The 20,005-nt window shown below is 44.0% G+C and overlaps 1 protein-coding gene across 2 annotated transcripts in view; it reads left to right on the forward strand.

Moving 5' to 3' along the window:
* The window catches only part of GCNA (germ cell nuclear acidic peptidase), a 53,741-nt gene extending 34,830 nt beyond the window's left edge, over positions 1-18,911 (forward strand). For both annotated transcript variants that reach the window (XM_030575012.1, XM_030575011.1), the window contains 5 exons: positions 2,555-2,720; positions 9,784-9,928; positions 11,899-12,037; positions 14,828-15,032; positions 17,709-18,911. In XM_030575012.1, coding sequence (XP_030430872.1) covers positions 2,555-2,720; positions 9,784-9,928; positions 11,899-12,037; positions 14,828-15,032; positions 17,709-17,958 — 905 coding nt within the window. In that variant the 3' untranslated portion in view covers positions 17,959-18,911. The remainder of the gene's footprint in view (positions 1-2,554; positions 2,721-9,783; positions 9,929-11,898; positions 12,038-14,827; positions 15,033-17,708) is intronic.
* Positions 18,912-20,005: the final 1,094 nt, after the last annotated feature.

A 20,005-nucleotide genomic window follows, 5' to 3' on the forward strand; every position in this document is an offset into this window, starting at 1 on the left:
GTGTTGTAATTGAAATCAATATACTTGAAAATGTAGAAAAACATCCAAAAATATTTAATAAATTTCAGTTGGTATTCTATTGTTTAACAGTGCGATTAAAACTGATTAATCGCGATTAATTTTTTAAACATAATTAATTCTTTTGAGTTAATTGCATGAGTTAACTTCGATTAATTGACAGCTCTAATTAGAAATGGAAAAAGTACAGAGAAGGACAACAGAAAATGATTAGGAGTATGGAATAACTTCCATGTGAGGAGCGATTAAAAAGGTTGAGATTGTTCAGTTTAGAAAAAAAGATGACTAAGGTGGGATATGATAGAGGTCTGTAAAATCCTAAATGGTGTGGCGAAAGTGAATAAGGAAGTGTTATTTACCCAATCGCTTAACAGAAGAACCAGAGCGCACCCAGTGAAATGATTAAGCAGCAGCTTTAAAACAAACAAAAGGTACTTCTTCACACAATGGACAGTCAACCTGTGGAACGTTACCAGGGGATGTTGTGAAGACTAAAACTATAACTGGGTTCAAAAAAGAATTAGGTAAGTTCATGGAGAATAGGTCTATCAATGACTATTAGCCAAGATGGTCAGGGATGCAACCCATGTTCTGGGTGTCCCTAAACCGCTAACTACCAAAAGCTAGGACTGGATGACAGTATGAATCACTTAATGATTGCCCTGTTCTGTTAGTTCCCTCTGAAGCATCTGGCACTGTCCACTGTCAGACAACAGGATACTGGGCTAGATGGACCATTGGTCTGTCACAGCGTGGCCATTCTTATATACTTGGTACAATAAACCAACTCTCTAGCTGACAAAAAAAAAAACTCCCAGTTTCAGCTTATCCTTCATTGGAGGCTACTGTATCCCCATTGGCAGACATCCAAAATGTTTGGTTTCTGTCTGTGAAGGGCATAGAGAGGAATGTTCTAGTTGTAATTTTTTTCTCCAAACAAACCCCAAAGGTGAGGATTGCTAATATAAAGCTTCTTCTATTAGATAAATCAATAAGACTAGCTTTAGACCTGGGCAAACAAGATCCTTCTGGATCTGAGCACTTCTCTTCTAAATGTGCCTCAGTGAGCACTGGCTCTGCGAACTTATCAGGCTCCTGTTTCCTCTTCAAAGTATTCCTCGGCTGCTTGTGTTCACAAGTATCTGCAATGTCTGAATGGGGTAAGATGCAGCACTGCTTTTGTAAAGAGCACAGATGTGACTCACTGTTCTAGGGGATAGAGCAAAAGAGAGTAAAGAATTTCTTCATTTTACTTTAAAAAAAGGTAGCTCAAGACTTTGCTTCTAGGTCCTTCTGTTACTCATAGAGACTGCAATAGCCATGTTCTGGTACAATCTAAGAATTAACTTTAAGATGCAATATTTATAGTAGTGCCTCCTGGGTTCTTGGTACGAATAACTGGGCTTTCTGCTCCAGTACCGACTCTTTTGGTATTGACTTATTTGGCACTATCTACTCTGATGCCAACAATTTTTATTCTGTTACTCTTGATATTGAAGTTTATAATACCAGAAGATTTAGCTATGTTGTCCCTGCAAGATTCTTACCTATTATCTCATATAGTGAAAACTTCCTTACCCGTACCAGTCACTGCAGAACTGGAGCCATCTTCATTGTCATTATGGGCTCTCCCTGAGGCCATCAAACCTTTTCAAGGTCTTTAGTCCTCCTGTAGAGGGGTGTTTGTTCTTTTTCAGAGTATAATGGAGGGGAATCACTAACATTCTCCCCAAGACTTCAATCCTTTGACTCCTAGGCTTTGGATAGGGATTTGAGGGCCAGAAATCACCACAGTAGGCACAAGGTCTATAGGGAAGGACATCCAGTATAGTATTCCTCACCCTAGCCATACACTCATTATCCCTGTGGTCATCATTAATGTCGATATTGGTCAATACAAAGTATTTACCACACCAGGCAACCCTACTCCTGTTTTTATCCAGAGCTTTCCCCAGAGAGAGATCCATGATAATTGTGTCTGTTGCCTATTATTTTTAAGTTTCTGATGCCTGTTTTTGTCCTAACTCCATTGTAATGTAGAGTGTGTGTGTGTGTGTGTGTGTGTGTGTGTGTGTGTGTGTGTGTGTGTGTGTGTGTGTGTGTGTGTGTGTGTGTGTGTGTGTGTGTGTGTGTGTGTGTGTGTGTGTGTGTGTGTGTGTGTGTGTGTGTGTGTGTGTGTGTGTGAGTGAGAGAGAGAGAGATTACAGACCGCTTTTTGCATCTGATTTGAACTATGCTAGCAGATCAGTATCGGAAAAATCTTCTTTGAAGTAATTTTTCTAAAGAATGTAAGTATACTAAGTAATATTTTTGGCAGTAGTAGAGGAGCTCTAGTTATTGAGACAGTTATCATGTTTGTCAACCAATAAACTACTTTGATGTTTTGCCTCTGAAGGTGGGCATATTGAGTGAGGAATGCAGTTTACTGTGTAGTGGTTTGTGGTCCTGTTGCCAGTCTCTATGTTCTGTGTTGGTTGCTGGAACTTCAAGATATTTGGTTAAATTGATTGTTTAATCTTTTGGTTTGTACTTGCAGAACTGGGAAACTTCAAGCCTCCCTGTGACAGTGCACAATACTCTGTTAAGAAAGAGAGAATCATGACACCAAAGTCAGAATCCTCTTCATCTAAAGAAATGCCTTCTCTTAAGGTTCCTAAGAGCAAATCAGTCTATTGTATACGTTCATCAGATACAGAGGAAAGGTAGGTCTTTCTCTCCTTCATCTTTTACTGTCTCCTATGAGTATAACAACTGGGTCAGGAAATGCTGATGAGGTTAGAGGCAAAGCACTGCTGTCATGTAGATTAGCACTCTGGAAATTTGTCAGGCTACGAAAGTGCTTGCTCTGCAATTAACTTAAAGTTACAAAGCTTGTTCTTCTTTGAGTGCTTGCTCATGTCGGTTCCATTCTAGGTATATGCATGTCCACATGCACAGGAATCAGAGATTTTTACCTTATTGGTATCAGTAGGGTCGGCAGTGGTACCCCCTGGAGTGCCGCACTCGTGTGTCAGTATATTAGGTGCCGCCAGGCCTTCGCCCTCTGAATTCCTTCTTACTGCCCATGATGGTTGGTTGGAGCACCTTTTTCCCCTTGCCTAGGAAGTAGTTAGTGGTTCTCTCCTTCTTTCCAAAACCTCATAAGTCGGAAGAGGAGCACAAATTGCACTCTCTGAACATCAGGAGAAAGCCCTGGCCCTTTACATCGAAAAGACCAAGCCGTTCCATAAGCCAACGCAGTTGTTCGTCACGGTGGCGGAAAGGATGAAAGGTCTTCTGGTAACTGCCCAGAGAATTTCATCCTGGATCGCTTTCTGCATCTGTTTCTGCTATGATCTGGCAAAAGTGCCTTCACCAATAATTGTAACCACCCACTTGACTAGGTGCCTCGGCGGTGGCATTCCTGGCGCAAGTGCCTATTCAAGATATCTGCAGGTCTGGTGCCTCGTCATCCATCCACATGTTTACGTCTCATTATGCACTTACCCTGCAGGCCCAAGATGATGGCTTCGGTAAGACAGTGTTGCAAGCTGCACAACTGTGAACTTCATGCCCACCTCCAGGGCTACTGCTTGTGGGTCACTTAGAATGGAATCAGCATGAGTAAGCACTCAAAGAAGAAAAAAGTTAAGTTACCTACCTTTCGTAACTTTGTTTTTCAAGATGCATTGCTCATGTCCATTCCATTATCCGCGTCCTGCCCCTCTGTCAGAGTTGTCAGCAAGAAGGGACTGAGAAGGGCGTAGGGTTGGCGGCGCCTAATATACTGACATATGAGTGTGGCACTCAAGGGAGCACCACAGCTGACCCTTCGGCTACTGCTAAGGCACCAGCAACTGGGGGGAGGAGTCCTAGGGGAGCTCCTGGCACCAGCTGCTCAGGCAGTCCCCAGGGCCAGCCACATCAGCCGCTGCTCAGGCGGTGCCCGGGGCCATTCCAAGGCAAACTTGTGGCACCATTGCATCTGTGGGGTTTTCAGTTTGTCGAAATGTTTAATGCTTTCTGTGAACATACTAAACTTTGTCTCAGTTGTGTGACATTGAGTTCCACAGATTACTTGTGCATTGTGTTTTTTAAAAAAAATCCAAGCATTTTTATAGGTTTTAAATGCACTGAACTTCCCTCTGTTCTTGCATTGAGAGAGGGTAAACAAATGAACCTTATTACCTTCTCTATAGCATTCATTTAAATACCTCTCTTATACTCCCTCTTATTGCCTATTATCTAAACAACCCGAATATTTTCAGTCTGACCTGAAATGGAAGTCTTTTCACACCTCTAATCATTTTGTCACCTGTCTCTGAACTGCCTCTTTTTGCTGTATCCCTTTATAGGCAGGGTAACTGAAACTGAAGAAAGTATTTTAGGTGCTGACATACCATTTGATTTATATAATGATATTGGAACTTATAGATTTTTAAGTCTTAAAGGGATCAATATGTCAGCTAGTCTTTCCTCCTGCCTAACACACACCAAAGAACCTCACACAGTAAACTCTCTACTAATTCTGTAATTTCTGTTTGAGCTATATAGTTTCTTTTAGAAAGATATCCAGTCTTAAGAAAAAAAGCTTCAAGTAATGGAGAATCTGTAGGTAGGTATGTTCTTTTTAGTCTGAATTTGTTTAGTTTTTGCTTCTAATCTTTGTTCTGCCTTTGCCCTTTAGATTAAAGAGCTATCTATTATTAGATCTTTGTTAATCTTCTCTTGGATAAACTATTTTATTTATTTACTCTCTCACTATAACGCAGGATCATACGTATTCTTCAAGTGCTTGACCCTCTGTGTAGTACATGTACTCTATGTGCCCAGGACTGGAGATTTTTTTCCCTAGGAGTGTCTGTCTGGTCTACTTGGGCACCCGCACTCTTTGTGCTTCACACCAAGGGTTTTAAGGGGTTGCTGCCAGATTGCTGCCATCTTTCCTTGCTTCTTACCACTCATTATTTAGGATGGAGTGTCAGTGTTTATGCTGACTTCTTCAGCTTTTTCCTGTAAATAAATTGTACATAATTTTTAATACTTAGTTGGCTTTAATTATTTAGTCTAGTTAATTGAGAGATATTTGGGGTTCAGTTTCCTAAAATTCAGAGGAGCGATTCTTGTTAAAAAGAAGGCATTTTGCTTCTTCCAGTGGCAGCAGGAAAAGGGTGCCAAGGATCCTCCACTTCAAAAACTGCATCAGCTGCCACAAACTCTTCCTGGTCACAGTCTACTATGATGTCTGTCTGTACTGCCTGGGGAAACCCATATCCAGACCAGGTGCAGCAGGACAAAGCAGTTAAGGAAGTTCCAAGTCTGAAAACTCCTCATGGAGAGGCCCACGAGACCGTGGACAGCTGACAGGAGAGAGACCCTCTCCCCACAACCCAGTGCATTGACCTGAAGAAAGTAGGAGCAGCCCACTGAGCTTAGCTCCAGATAGTTCCAGGCTTCCACAACCTCTCCCAGCTGGCTCCAAGAGACTTGAGCAGAGCCAAGGCAAATGGGGAGGAAAGGGAGAGACAAGCACTCCAATAAGGGAAAGAGGGAGCTCCATATCTGAGCCTTCGAAGAGGCAAATGTGCCCATCTCCTACCAAGCCAGGAGAGACCTCGTGCTCTGGAGTGGGACTGTCTGATATCAGGACAGACCAGCCTGGTACTTCATTGAAGGGCAAGACTGTGTCAAGTCCTGGTACTGGGAGTAGTATTTTGACACCAACAGCCGCTGTGTTGGCACTGCCAGATCTGGCACCCTTTGTGTTTTCAAGCTGCGGTTAAGCTACCGCAATACCAGTCGTCAATACCATCGATGAGTAGAGGCAGGTGATCACCACCTCCTCAGATACTCTCCCGTTTTGGATCTGAAGTCAGAGTCAAAAGATGGAGATGAGTATGCCCCATATTCTGACTATTCCCTGAGGGCCACCTCTGGGGGCAAAGCTCATACAGTGTGTCAGGAGTCTCCAGCGTGTCTCAGTACTCCTAAAAGAACACTTTACCTATTGGTACCCATCACCCTGGGGCCAGGGACCAAGGTCTGAAGTCCCAAAATGACAGTATTGGGGCCCAGAAGACCTGTGATGCTAGTACTCTCCGCAACAGCCATAATAACTGGAATAGGCGAACACCATGCTGGTGATTCTGTCTTCGTCCTCTCCAGATGAGGCAGTGATTCCAGCTTTCCTGCCAAATTCAAAGGCTCCTAAGGCTTTCCAGGACTTGCTCAGAATGGTACAAATTCCTTTGAAAGAGGTCCATGAAGTCACAGACTACTAGACATCCTGGGCAGCTCTGGACTGAGTAGACTGGCACTTCCAATCAACTATGCCACCCTGGAACCTGCCAAGACACTTAGCAGATGCTTGCCACAGTTCCATCAGTATCCAAGTGGGCTACAAAGAGGTATTGCATACCTATGAAAGGGTCAGAATACCTATTCTTATAGCTGCCTCCGAAGTTCCTGGTAAGTAAGCACCAACAAGCCAGGTTTACTCCCCGGGACCAGGAAGCAAAGATGTTGTACCTCTGTGGAAGGAAGGCATCCTTGTCGGCCTCCCTCCAGTTTTGAGTTTAAAACTGTCAAGAGCTGATGGCCAAATATATTATCATCTCTGACAAGCTGACAGGTTTTGTTGATAAGGTTCCTCAGGACAGTAAGGAGCAGTTTCAGGCCCTGATTAACAAGGGAAAGTGGTGACTATCTTCTTCCTTCCCCACCCCTCACCACCTCTCCCCATCATTCAGGATGTAAAGTTGCTCCTTCAACTGGGGGAATGAAACTAGCAGCAAGAGGGAAAGAGTTCTACTCAAGGTACTCCCTCATCCCCAAAAAGATGGTGAGGGGAATGAACAATTTTGCCTGCATCTATCCTCTCATTAGATTTAGGATATTGATTCATGACCCTCAGTCTCAAAGATCTCTATTTTCACATGGACATTCACCGGGCACACAGAAAAAGGAGGGTTTTGTGGCCAAACATTACCAGTACCAGGCGCTCTCTTTCAGGCTTTTGATGGTGCTGGGAGTTTTCACCAAGGTATTGTCGGCGGTGGCAGCTGACTTTTGTCCACAGGGGGCAGCAGTGAAACTCCTACTTTAGAAGATTTCCTCCGAAAGGATTGTGTGAAGCAACCACCATGTTTCTAGATCTGTTCAAAAGACTGCATCAGGGAAAACTTGGGGAAGCCCACTCCTTATTGTGAGTCAAGACTTGTTGCCTTGGGAGAGGCAGCTGGCATGACAATTGCAATAACATGGGGTATGAGACCTGACAGATTCAACCAGGTGCAATGCGAATGACCTGTGCCTTGTTTTACTGGATTTTCCTCAATACCCTCTGTAACTTTTGGGGGTGGGGGGTGGTGTACCTTAGGGCCCCCAGCCAACACCTGAGGAAAGCGTTGCCCACGAGGCAACCCCCTCTGGAGCAGAACTCTTTGCACTTTTTCTTCATATTCGACACACATAGCATGTGGTTTGGAGACCCTCGTGCCCAAAACACCTCCTGCAAATTTTGGTTGTGCAGCTGCCACACATATTATGTGGAGAGCTGTCTGCTCAAGGAGTATGCCATACTGTTTTGCACTCCTGGCAGAGGCACAGTGGTCAGGACACTTTGCATAGGTATGGCACAAGTTGCAGAGGGCGACAGCCTTCGCACATAGCTCCAAGGAGCACAATCCTCCCTGCTTGTTAATGTAATATAGCATCATCATATTGCCTGATAACACCTAGACTGACTGGCTGCAAATGTGAGAGGAATTGTCAGAGGTCAAACTGACTGCTCTCAACTCCAACACGCTGAAGGGGAGCACAGACTCCTGAGGAGACCGTGTCCCTTGTGCAACCTGCCCCTCCATGCAGGGGGCCTCCCAACTTGTGAGGAAAGTGTCTGTGGTCAGTCTTTGTTGAGAGCATGGAACTGAACAGGACCTACGCGCACACATTTCCTCTGTCCTCCCACCAGTCAAGGGAGGCTCAGATCCTTTAGTGAACCATAGCTAGTGCTGTGGATTTCTCACACTTGTTTTAAAAATAAAAAGTAACAGAGTAGTCATGCTAAATTTACTGTTTACCATTACAGCTCTGTGATTTTTTTTTTTTTTTTTTTTTAATTCAAATGAGGAGGTACTGCACATTTGCAGCAACACTGCCCTGGGACTGCTATCCTAATCCCAGCCTGGGTGTGGAGGAAACGCTGGTGCTGGGGAGAAGCTACACACTCACTCACCTGCAGGCACGGGCAACTTTGTGTTCCCCTGGATGAGAGGGAGCCTGTCCCGCACTCACTTCAAGTACAGGCAGCTCCTGCATCCCGCAGAGATGAACTGTGCTTCCCACTCTAGGCATTGCGACCTGGTGCACTGTTACAGTGATGCTCAAGTTTCTCCCTCTACACTCCTATAATGGAGGGATGACTGGGCTGGCCCAAACCGGAGTAATGCTACAACCCTACATCCCTGGGTGCAATGCCAAGGATGAGGAGCCAAGCCCAGGCCTGTGATATAGGAGTCACAGGCGAGGTCACTAGGGAGTGAGTAATGGATGGAGGAAAAAAAAAAAAGGCCCACAGGTTCTGGAGCCAATCTTGATCAGAGCCCTTCTGCAAGAAGAGCAAAGGCTACAAGTGCCAGCAAGACCAACAGTTGACCTCTTCAGCTCACTTGAGCTCTTACTTGCAACCAGCCGGTTAATAAGCAGGCATTTTGAGGATGCACTCAAGGGTGACCTTCCAGCCTGTGTCCTGGATCCAGCATCTCTGTTATTTTCCAACCGTTTATCCCCCTACTGCCCTGCCTGAGTCTCTGTAACATTGGACCAGTGGGTGTTCAGCACAGTAGTAGGGGGATATACCCTCCAGTTCATTTCTATCCCTCCCTCCCACTTCAGGGACCCTTCTCACGAGCATCTGCTCACCCAAGAGATGCAAGGCCTCCTGCGGGTGGGAGTCATGGAGGAAGTTTCTCTGCACTTGAAAGGGAAAGGGTTTACTCATGCTATTTTTTGATCCCAAAGACCATGGGGGGGGGGGTCTATGTCCTATTCTCGACCTATGAAACCTCAACAGGTATCTCAAGAAGTTGAAGTTCCTCATTGTCTCCCTGGCCTCCATCATTCCTTCCCTGAATTCAGAACACTGGTATGCTGCCCTCAATCTGAAAGACACTTACTTTCACATATCAATATTTCACAGGCACAAAAGGTTCCTACGATTCATGGTTGGGAGTGCCCACTATCAATTTGCAGTGCTCCCTTTTGGCCTGGCAATGGCACCAAGAGTGTTTATGAAGGCATGTCAATAGTGGTGGCCTACTTCAGATGTCAGGATATCCAGATCTACCCATACCTCAACGACTAGCTCATCAAGGGGCACTCCAGGGTCCACATCCAGCGCAGCGTTGCAATGTTGTGAGCCGCTTGTCAAGCTGTGGGCCTGTTGATAAACGAACAAAAATCAACATTGGTTATGGTTCAAAGGATAGATTTCATTGGAGTGATCCTTGACTCTACCGAGCCAGAGTGTTCTTGCCAGAGGCCAGGTTCAGGGCAATGTCAGATCTGATCACCAGAATCTCTGTCCATCCATTCACCACTGCCCAGGTCTGTCTCAGACTATTGGGGCACTTGGCCACATGCATGTATGTAGGAACATGCACACCTAGAATGGGATCCACAAAGACTTCTCAAAGAACCATAGTTACTGTAAGGTAATTAACCATTCTTTTTCATAAGACTTCTGTGACAACAAATGAGCTTTTTTTGCTGCCGCTTTTCATGCAGGTGGAATGTGTGTGGAGTGCCAGGCTGTTTCTTACAAGAGCTGTCCAACCCAGCATCCCAATATGTGAAAAATTTCAGGAAAAAAAAGGATGAGTTGACACAGAAGCTCTACATTCTTTATAACAACACCATCTTTGAGCAAAAGGTAGCTTTTGTAAACACATTTCTGGACAATAAAATCACTGTTATCCTGCTGACTAGCTTTCTCTGTGAAACCATGGCCCTTTCCTTCTAGCTCACTAACTGGGATGAAGCTCAGCCTTGTAACAAGGTGCTTCTATTTAAATCAGGCTGAAAATGTGAGGGTTTTAAAAAGGGATTTATCATAGGTTTACTCTGGGAGTTATCAGACTTTCTCAGTGTGAACTCTCTCTTAATAGTCTTGTGAAGAAAGACCTCCTGATCCATTCATTACCTCAAGGACGCAAACTCCCTTCCCATTCATAATCATGTAACATCCCTAAGTAACTGTATCTGTTGCTTATATAAAAATTGATTTTTAGATGCCTTGGGTCAATCTGGTCCCTTATGAAGCCTTCCAATTCTTATATGTCTAGGTAGTTGTATAGCCCCCATTGCATTGGAATGCTTCTCTTACTCTTATGTAGCAGTGGACCCTATTTGAAGCATCTTAAGCTGGCTCCTACTCCTGTACAAGAAGCTGAAACCAAAGAGCACAGACCAGAAGCAAGTGCTTGCCTGGATCATAGTTTGGGATTGCTGCTGTAGGCTCTCTAACTGCATAGGTTACCCAGATGATTGGCATTTGGGTTAGCCTTCCTCGGCATTTTGACAGCAAAGCCAGACTCAGCTTACTGAGTTCTCACTGTTTCTGCACTCACTCGTGTGTGGTTCTCTGTACTGAGATGCTCTAGGAGACTTTCCCAGTCAATTGCAAGAACTTGTCTGTCCTTCATGGGGAACTGTGGGAAGGATACTGGAGGACTATCAGAACTTGAGTGATTTTTGCCTGCATCCTATCTGCAGAATGGACAGGGTCCAGGGCAAGTGAAAGGGAAGCCTAGGTTTTAACCTATACTCCTACCTGTATAAACTATCCTGCATTTAAAGCACCTTCAAATTCAGATCAAAAGTTTTTCTTGTGTGGATGGTAGACGAGTTTGGACTAAAAACCAGGTAAGAATTCAGGTTAATTGTGCAGTGAAAACATGCACTGAGCATACCAGCAGTACTAGAATCCTGAAAGAGATGGTTCCTTTCTGCTGCTATTTTGAAGCAACAAGAGATCAGAGATTAAGTAGTTTTATAGGATTCTACATCCTGGCAAGGGAAAATTGATGAGATTTTGAAAAGAAGTCTGGATAAACTGGGGACAGGTAGGTCAAATGATCTTATAAATGGCTCCGCTTGAATTTAGTAGCTAAGTATTTGAAAGACAGCTATTAAGCATCAGTGAAGGACATTTAATATCTCCTTAGACAAACTTCTTTGGTAAGGCTTCAACCCCCATTGTGTGTTCAGAGAATTGTTTTGGAAAATAGGGGATAAAACCCTAGATCAGGGATCTTGATGAGCAGGTTGTGTGAAAGAGGGGATGGAGACATCTCTCTGTGAATACCTGAGGAAGAGATTGTCCAGCTGACCTGGGCAGGGAGATCATATAAGGACTTGATTTCTAGAAATGTGAGATTTTCCTTCTTTTCTCTGTACTCTTACTTAAGTGGTATAATGCAAACAGTTCTTTTTTGGTTTACTATCACTTTCTCTGCATTTAATAAACCTTTTTAAAGAATATGGCTATTATGTAACTGTTTCATACTCTAAAGATTGTGAAGTTCTTCAGTCTCTAAGGAGAGGTGGAGAAGGCAAAGTGAGTTTCTCAGATCTAACTTCCCACTGTCTCTGTCTAAAGAGTATGAACAAAGGTGGTGTGAAGGACTGTGGTACACATACACAAGGGCAGAAGTTTAAGGGTCTGAGGAAGTGAGATGAGCTGGCAGTGATGTGGTTCCAGGGGGTATGGATGGAGGGGCAAGCAGGGGCACAGTCGTCCCCCCCACCAGTAATCATCAGGGGCCTCCAGGAGTGGGGGAGCCTCCTGCACATGCCACTGCATGGTTTAAATGTACTGTTTCATTTTTTTTTTTGTATCAGTTGCCAGAGAAAATGGAAATCATCTGGAACAAAAAGATGCGGAAGACAGCAGGGTACTGTGTAACTGGACAAACAAAAAGTCCTGAGGCACAACGCTATGCTCGGATAGAGCTCTCAGAGAAAGTTTGTGACTCTGCAGGTAAAGGAAAGAGGATATTGAATATTAAATAAGGGGAAATAATATTTATTCTTTCTGCATAACAGCTCTAAGATGCAACCTTTCCTATCCAGCCACACAGCTAAAACTTTTATCCAAGCTCTCATCATCTCGTTCTGGAAACTCCCACTGAGCCTCTCACACACAGAGCCCCCACAATGAGCCCCACTTCCCCTGCACCTGGACCACCCACTGAACCTTCCACACCCAGGTGCACACACCCCGCTGAGCCCCAACCACCTTCACCTGGACCCCCCTGCAGAGTCCCGTTACTGTTGCACCCAGAACCTCCCAACAAGCCCTTGTGCATCCAGACATCCCCTAGCACCTGGATCCTCCACTGAGCCACTCACACCCAGGTTGCCCCACACAGAACCCTTTCAACCCACACCTTGATCCCCCCCCCCAACCCCTCCACACTTGTCCACACCTGGTACACCTGGCTCGGAGGGGCAATCCCCTGGGATGTTGCTGGGACAGGCCCGATCCTTGCACTGTGTCAGGGTTGGGTGCAGCCTCACCGCTGAGTCTGTGTTGCGGGGGGGACCTGCACAGTGATCTCCCACCTCTGTACAGCCAGTGACCTGTGCTCCCCTGTGCCATGTTGGAGCCTCCACATTTATTTAACAAATAAAATTTGCAGAATTTTAAAATATTGCATGAATAATTTTTTATTTTTTGGCACAGAAATTTTAATTTTTTGGTGCAGAATGTCCTCAGGAGTAATTTATACTGTATTCACTTCTCAGAGACTTTGATTCCTTTGGCCGAAGTACTCAGCTTGCAAGAGCTCTGGCCCCTTTTATCTGTCCAGTGATGGATGCCAAGATGGCTTCTTCTTCTCTCTATGTATCTTCCCAAACTCAGTGTTTTGTCCCCAGACTCAGGATAATCTCATGATGTTTTTCGTGCCTGTGGATCTCCCATCCCCTTGCCGATTGATGTGTAAATAGGGTTTCCATTGTTTTTGGTCACATCTTGTTTAATTTAATTGGAGATGTGTAGACTCCCTTCCCTCCTTTCTGAGGGAAAAACTGTTTCTCCCTGTGTTTGGTCACAGCCTTTAAAGCATATCATCAGTGAATATCCACAAATTCCTCATATAATGCTAATGCAGACACTTCACAATGCTATTAGTCGTCATTATGTCACAGGCTTTCATAAAAGACATTACTCAATGCACTTTTTATAATACAGCAATGTTATATACAATCAGTTGATTCAATTGCTTATCATTGGAGGGGCAGACCCCCACAAGAGGCTGTCTCCCCAACTTGCTAAGTTGATAGCTTTGTTGATTTTTTTATCTAAATGCTCCTTCATTATCTCAGCCTGAAACAACTATACACTCATTTATTTAGGGCAGATGGGGATTATGCATTCCTTGCCAAACACATTTTAAAACCATAATTCTAACATAACTCTTCGTACACCTCATATACACATTGCTCCTGGGGGAATCCTGTGCCCAAAAATTCTGTGCATAATATTTTAGAATTCTGCATATTTTATTTGTCAAAATAACACAATATAATCACTCCAGATTCAATTTTTTGGGTAACTTATTTCTAAGTACATATCAACAATACAGACAACAGCAAAAAAGATTTCCCCCAAGAGTAGAGAGTTAAATCTCTATGATAACCCAGTTGGGGGCTGCTAGAGGGAGCTGTGTAAGGCTCCTGGAGCTCAGACACCTGCACTCCCTCCCCCCTGATCCCAGCCACAGAGCACCCCCAACCCAGATGCATGCACTCCCCTTCTCCTAGAGCCCAGTCATGGGGCATCTCCTGGCCCAGGCACCAGTACCCCCCTCCCCGCGCCAGATCCCAGCCACAGGGCACCTCCGGCCGACACACCAGCACCCTCCTCATCCCAGATCCCAGGCATGGAGCATACTCAGAGCCCAGACACCACCACCCTCTCCTCCCAGTTCCCAGCCACAGGGCACCCCCTGGCCCAGACACCAGTTTCCCCAGCTTTTTTACTGTCCTGCCTGGGAATGCAGGCAGGGCAGTGCAGTCCTGCACTTCCTCACCCTTTTCCAGAACTGGGTTTCCTGGGCCCTCTCCTGTCCCCGGGAGAATAAGGATCAAGCAGAGTGTGCAGCCTCCAGCCCACGTTCCCTCCAGCTCCGCTCACTGAAAGCTGGGCTCTGCAGAATCCAGTGTCCCCCAGTGATGGTCACCAGCTCCGCAGCCCCAATTCTGTGAGGGAAACGGAATTCTGCATTGTGCAGTGCTGCAGAATTCCCCGAAGAGTAACACACCGTGTAAGAATATTAATGATCAGTGAGCTATTAGCTTTCGATTGATATACTATATGCCACCTTTTGGATATATATCATGACAACAGTGGGTTAGATGTAGTGAGTATGTCAGGCCTGAAAAGAGTTGCTGACAGGGTAGTGAAACACCAGTGGACCACTGTGTCACCGTCAGTAGCAATCAGAATTTGTCATCTGACAGTTACTTGCTGGCTCCTATGTTTAATGTGGTTTTAAAAACAGAGACCACAACACAAGTGACTCATTACAATTAGTCTCCTCAGAGATACTAAAGACATGGAAACCAAATTATCTTCTCAGACTTGGGCCAGAATAGTGGCATTGTGTAGGGAAGCTTGCACTAGTACTGTCCATGTGGCATCTTTTATAGTCTTCAGAGCTGTCAATCTGGTACTTGCAAACACTAATAAAGCCAGTGAAGAATGAGAGATCTGACTTTTTAATGGCAATGTTCTTAATTTGTCTTCTCTCCTGCCTTCCCCAAGACCGGCTTCGAGACACATTGATCCATGAGATTTGCCATGCAGCCACTTGGGTAATCAACGGAATTCATGATGGCCATGGGCAGTTTTGGAGATTCTATGCTAAGAAATCAACTGTGGTTCATCCAGAGCTGCCGGTGGTGACACAATGCCACAGCTATGAGATTAAATACAAGTTCACATATAAGTGTTCTCTGTGCAAAACCACGTGAGTAATATTTTCTTGCCTTTGGTCATCTGTTAACTTTGTTTTCATTATGTCCACACGTTAAGCTTAGACCTTTAACTCTTAAAGAATTTTGAGAATTAAAGGTCGCACCTCTATGAACTGAACTATTCTTTTAATTGCCTCGTTTTCCCTCTTCTATTCCCACAAAGAATCCCAAACTGATCCTCTTGATACTGACTTCCAGACAGTTTCCCTTGCAGAACCATATTACTCCTGGGGGGGATTCTGCACGAAAGAATTCAAAATTCTATATATTTTATTTGTCAAAATAATGCAATATAATCACACCAGTTTTAATTGTTTTGGTAATTTATTTAAACTACAATACAGAAAAAATTCACAATAACTATTCAGTATTTCCTAAACACATGAAAGTGAAGTTACAAACACTTGGTAACAATATTCTGCATTCCAGTTATAATCCTGGATTTTCATTTAAATCACATTACAGAACACCAAACAGCGCAAAAAAAAAAAAAATAGAATGTCATTTTAAATTGTTCAGACTTTCACACATGAAAGTCTTACAGTTTTGCTAATCATTGTCCTGGACCTGTCTGACTTTGGAAAGTGCATGGTTCTGATTGTCCTGACGTTTTATTGACTGCTTGGTAAAAAGTGAGAGAGCACATAGATCTTCCTAGCTGAGGATTCCCTAAATGTCATTTATAATAAGACTCCTTTACATCACTCTGGCAATGTAGGGGCCTTAAAGCAGGTTTTAATGCTCTGGGGGGAATTGTCTGAGAATGGGAACAGTTAACTAACATGAGATCAATTAACCATCAACAGCAACTTTAACAACTTTACTACACAGTCAGGGTGCTACATTTGTGCCTCAGAGAATGAGATCAATTAACCCAGGCAGGCTGCTTCATTTGTGCCTCTAGCCTGCCTCCTGCATAATAAAAAGCTCTACCTCCAGGGAGCTGCAGTCATAAGAGAGAGGGACACAGGGCTTGTCTACACTGGCAATTTACAGCGCTGCAACTTTCTCACTCGGGTATGACAGAACACCCTCCTGAGCACAACAAGGTTCAGCGCTGTAAAGAGCCAGTGTAGACAGTGCACCAGCGCTGGTAGCTACACTCCTCGTGGAGGTGGGTTTTTTAGCGCCCACACAAGCTACGTTAAAGCGCTGCTGGAACATATCGCACTGCCTGGGCTGCTGCGGAAGAGGCATGTGTCCCCCAGCAGATTTTTTGTTTTTCTGCACAGGAGGCACACAAAAATGCAGGCCATATGAATTCTGTGCCCCCTTATGGGCATAGAATCCCCCCAGGAGTACCATATGGAATTATACTTATGACAGGCCTGCCTCCCCCTGGTGGCTCTCTTTTTAATGGCTTAATTGAGAACAGATAGTTGAGAGGCAGGTTGTTTTTGAGTAAGCAGTATGGAAATCAGTGAGGCTTTGAGATAACTTTCCAGGCCAGAAAGGGACATGTCAGTCATCTAGTCTTATCTCCTGCAAAACACAAGCCAGAGAATGTCACCTGTTGATTTCTGCATCAAACCCAGAACAGACTGAGCAAATGACAAGACTTGTTGCAGGCAAGGGTCCCCACCCCCTTAATGCTGGCACACTACAGCTGTCCCCTAAAAACCCTTAAAATCAAACCATTTTGTAATTGTTAAACTCAAGTTGCTCAGTCTCCACCTACAGGCACAAAGAGTCTGATAGCCACAACCCTTAGTGGTTGGTGTTCCACGTACTGCTGTCCTTTGGAACAGAGGGTTTTCTTCTGGGGGTACTCAGACTTTTCAATATTTTTGACCCCTTTGATCCTCTGAGGGACACTCCCAACTTTCCAATCTTGCTTCCTCATCTTCCCCTCAGCAACTATCGTGCTTGTTACATAGAGAAGGCAATAGTAGGACAGTATTAAGGAAACAAGATAAACATTTAAACTCAGATTCATATTATGAGACTATTTGGATCTCTCCTTACTTCTCTATTAGGAGTGTAATGCAGGAGCTCTGATACGCTATGATCTCCCCTTTTACCAAGAAACTTATTTGAAACACAAGCAGAAAAATTAAGCTGCTCATTGGGATTGTCAAAACTTCTGTTTACCCCATTGTAAGTGATACAGAGCTGGTGGGACCACTGGGATGTTTAAAGAAGATTGATCTGAGATCTAGAATATGTATTGTGGGGAATAAATTCAACAGCAGGGACCTGAAGTTCTGCACAGCTTCATGTAAACTTAAAAATTAGAGGGTTTTTTATTGAACTGAAAATTAACATGAATATCACTGAATTCCTTGTTTGTTTTGGTATTCAGCTGAACTTGCTTTACTCTGTTCACATATTTTCTTAATGTTCTGTTAAGCTTTGTATTACCAACACATAACATTGTAGACGTTATCAGGAAGAAACTGAAGGTTCCACCTTGGCAGCTGGATAAGGGATGTGTAAGGTTTTTTGTCAGGAAAATGTGGACAGTGATCTGAGACTGCATGATAAAAATCACTAGCTGAATATTCCTTCTAAAATGGTCAGGAGGAGAATAGTAATTTTGCCATTTAGATTATATTTAGGTGTCAGAGTTAATGTACACTTGATCTGAATGTGAACAATTTGTACCTTTGAGCTATTGTTCCAAAGTGTCTCCAGACTCAGGCACTATGCTGACTTTTGTTTTATTTTAGGATTGGGCGCCATTCCAAGTCACTGGACACAGAACGCTTTGTGTGTGCACTTTGTAAGGGACAGTTAGTCCTATGCCAACCCACACGAAAGGATGGTACTCCTGCTAGAGCACAGCTAACACCATTTGCAAAATATGTGAAAGAAAACTATGGATCTACTAAAAAAGAAGAGTATGGGCTGAGCCATGCAGAAGTCATGCGTAAGCTCAGTGCTGAGTTTGCTTTAAAGACTAGGTTCCTAGATTCCTGAATGCCTCATGGGATGTGTACATTGGCTCTGTGCTATGTAATCATTGTTTGTACCATTAGAGAAAATAGCTAGGTTCTGGTTGGTTAACACTGAAGATCTATTAAGGGTTTCTAAGCGTCTGCCTCTGTTCTGTGTTCCCAGGAGCAGTGCTTGCATAATCCCCTGCTGCTGCACTCAGAAGCAGGTGAAACACTTTTTTTTCTGATGAATCCCAGTTAAAGGACAAGGTGATGTACGTAACTTTAGGTCCAGGGCTGCCCATCCATCCTCAGGTCTCCCTAGTGAGGATCAAGTGCATCTGTTTGCTTATGATTAAATCTTCATTCTATTTGCCCTCCAGCCACTGAGATTTTATAAAAGTTAAAATTGAAAGCGGGGAGAACTAACTTGGAGCCTTTTTTAACCAGTGTTTGAGAGAGACTCTGGAGGCAGTTGGCTCAGGGTCTGTCTTAGAACTAAATCAAATGCATCCATCACAGACTTGTGATTGAAACACTTCTATAACATATCTTCTCTTCTCAGATGATTAAATCAGATTTGTAATATTAATACTTGAATTTAAAAGGTAGATTTTTGTCTCTTACTGGTTATAACTAATAAAGATTGCCTTGAAACCTGGTGTGCCCCCTGAGAGTGCAGGCCGAGGTGAGCAATCCAAATTTTAGGTCATTTTGAAGAGGCAGCCACAACCACCCCTTAAAAGGAAAAACCCAGCTTTTCTTAAGGTTGACAGATTCTACCAACTTTATGCAGAGTTAGGGATCTAATGAACTTATTTACTCAACATATACCTTAGCTAGTGTATGGCACCTTCTAACCCTCTAATTTGAGGGAGTAATTAAAATGGTTTGCACTGAAGCTTAGCTCAAGATAGGGTTGGCCCTATTTCCTCCCCGCCCCCCCAAATTGAATAACAGAGAATGTGGAAATGGCAGAGGTGCTTAATGACTTCTTTGTTTTGGTTTTCACCAAGAAGGTTGGTAGCAAGTGGACATCTAACATAGTGAATGTCAGTGAAAATGAGTTAGGCTCAGAGGGTAAAATAGGAAAAGAACAAGTTAAAAATGACTTAGACAAGTTAGATGTCTTCAAGTCACCAGGGCCTGATGAAATGCATCCTAGAATATTCAAGGAGCTGACTGAGGAGATATCTGAGCCATTAGTGATTATCTTTGAACAGTCAGGGATGACAGGAGAGATTCCAGATGACTGGAAAAGGGCAAATAAAGTGACAATCTATAAAAAGGGAAATAAGGGCAACCGGGGGAATTATGGACCAGTCAGTTTAACTTCTGTACCTGGAAAGATAATGGATCAAATAATTAAGCAAACATCTAGAAGATAATAAGGTGATAAGTAACAGCATGGATTTGTCAAGAACAAATCATGTCAAACCAACCTCATAGCTTTCTTTGACAAGGTAACAAGCCTTGTTGATGTGGGGAAGTGGTAGACATGGTATATTTTAACTTTAGTAAAGCTTTTCATACCATGTCACATGACCTTCTCATAACCTAACTAGGTAAATGCAACGTAGATGGAGCTACTATAAGGTGGGTGCAAAACTGGTTGGAAAACCGTTCCCAGAGTTATCAGTGGTTCACAGTCATGCTGGAAGGGCATAACGAGTGGGGTTTATCTATGCTCCCTTGTGAGGTTCACCTGGTGTAATCTGGACCGGCGATATGCTAGGTCCCTCCAATCTTTGACTCTGGGAGACAGCCTTTCCCTGCTCTGCTGTGAGAACCCCCCTCCCCCCCCAGCTGTTCACGTGCAGGTTCTGGCATGTAAGCTGCTCCCAGCTACTTGCAACTGAATGACACTAGCCAAAAATCTTGGTCCCAGACACAATCCTAGGAACCTCTATTATCCAGTTATGCCTGCTGGATGCTGCAAGCCTATATGAGTTCGTCAATAGGGTGGTCTAACTGAGGCAGTGCTCTCCAGTGATCCTCTCACCCACCCATATTGAGGCAGTGACCCTGCTGGCCAGCTTGGGGACTACACTGTATTTCCAGCAATTGGAGCAGTGACTACCCTTCCCTCC

This window comes from Gopherus evgoodei, chromosome 9 (genome assembly GCF_007399415.2).
Source record: "Gopherus evgoodei ecotype Sinaloan lineage chromosome 9, rGopEvg1_v1.p, whole genome shotgun sequence".
Classification (NCBI taxonomy): Eukaryota; Metazoa; Chordata; order Testudines; family Testudinidae; genus Gopherus; species Gopherus evgoodei.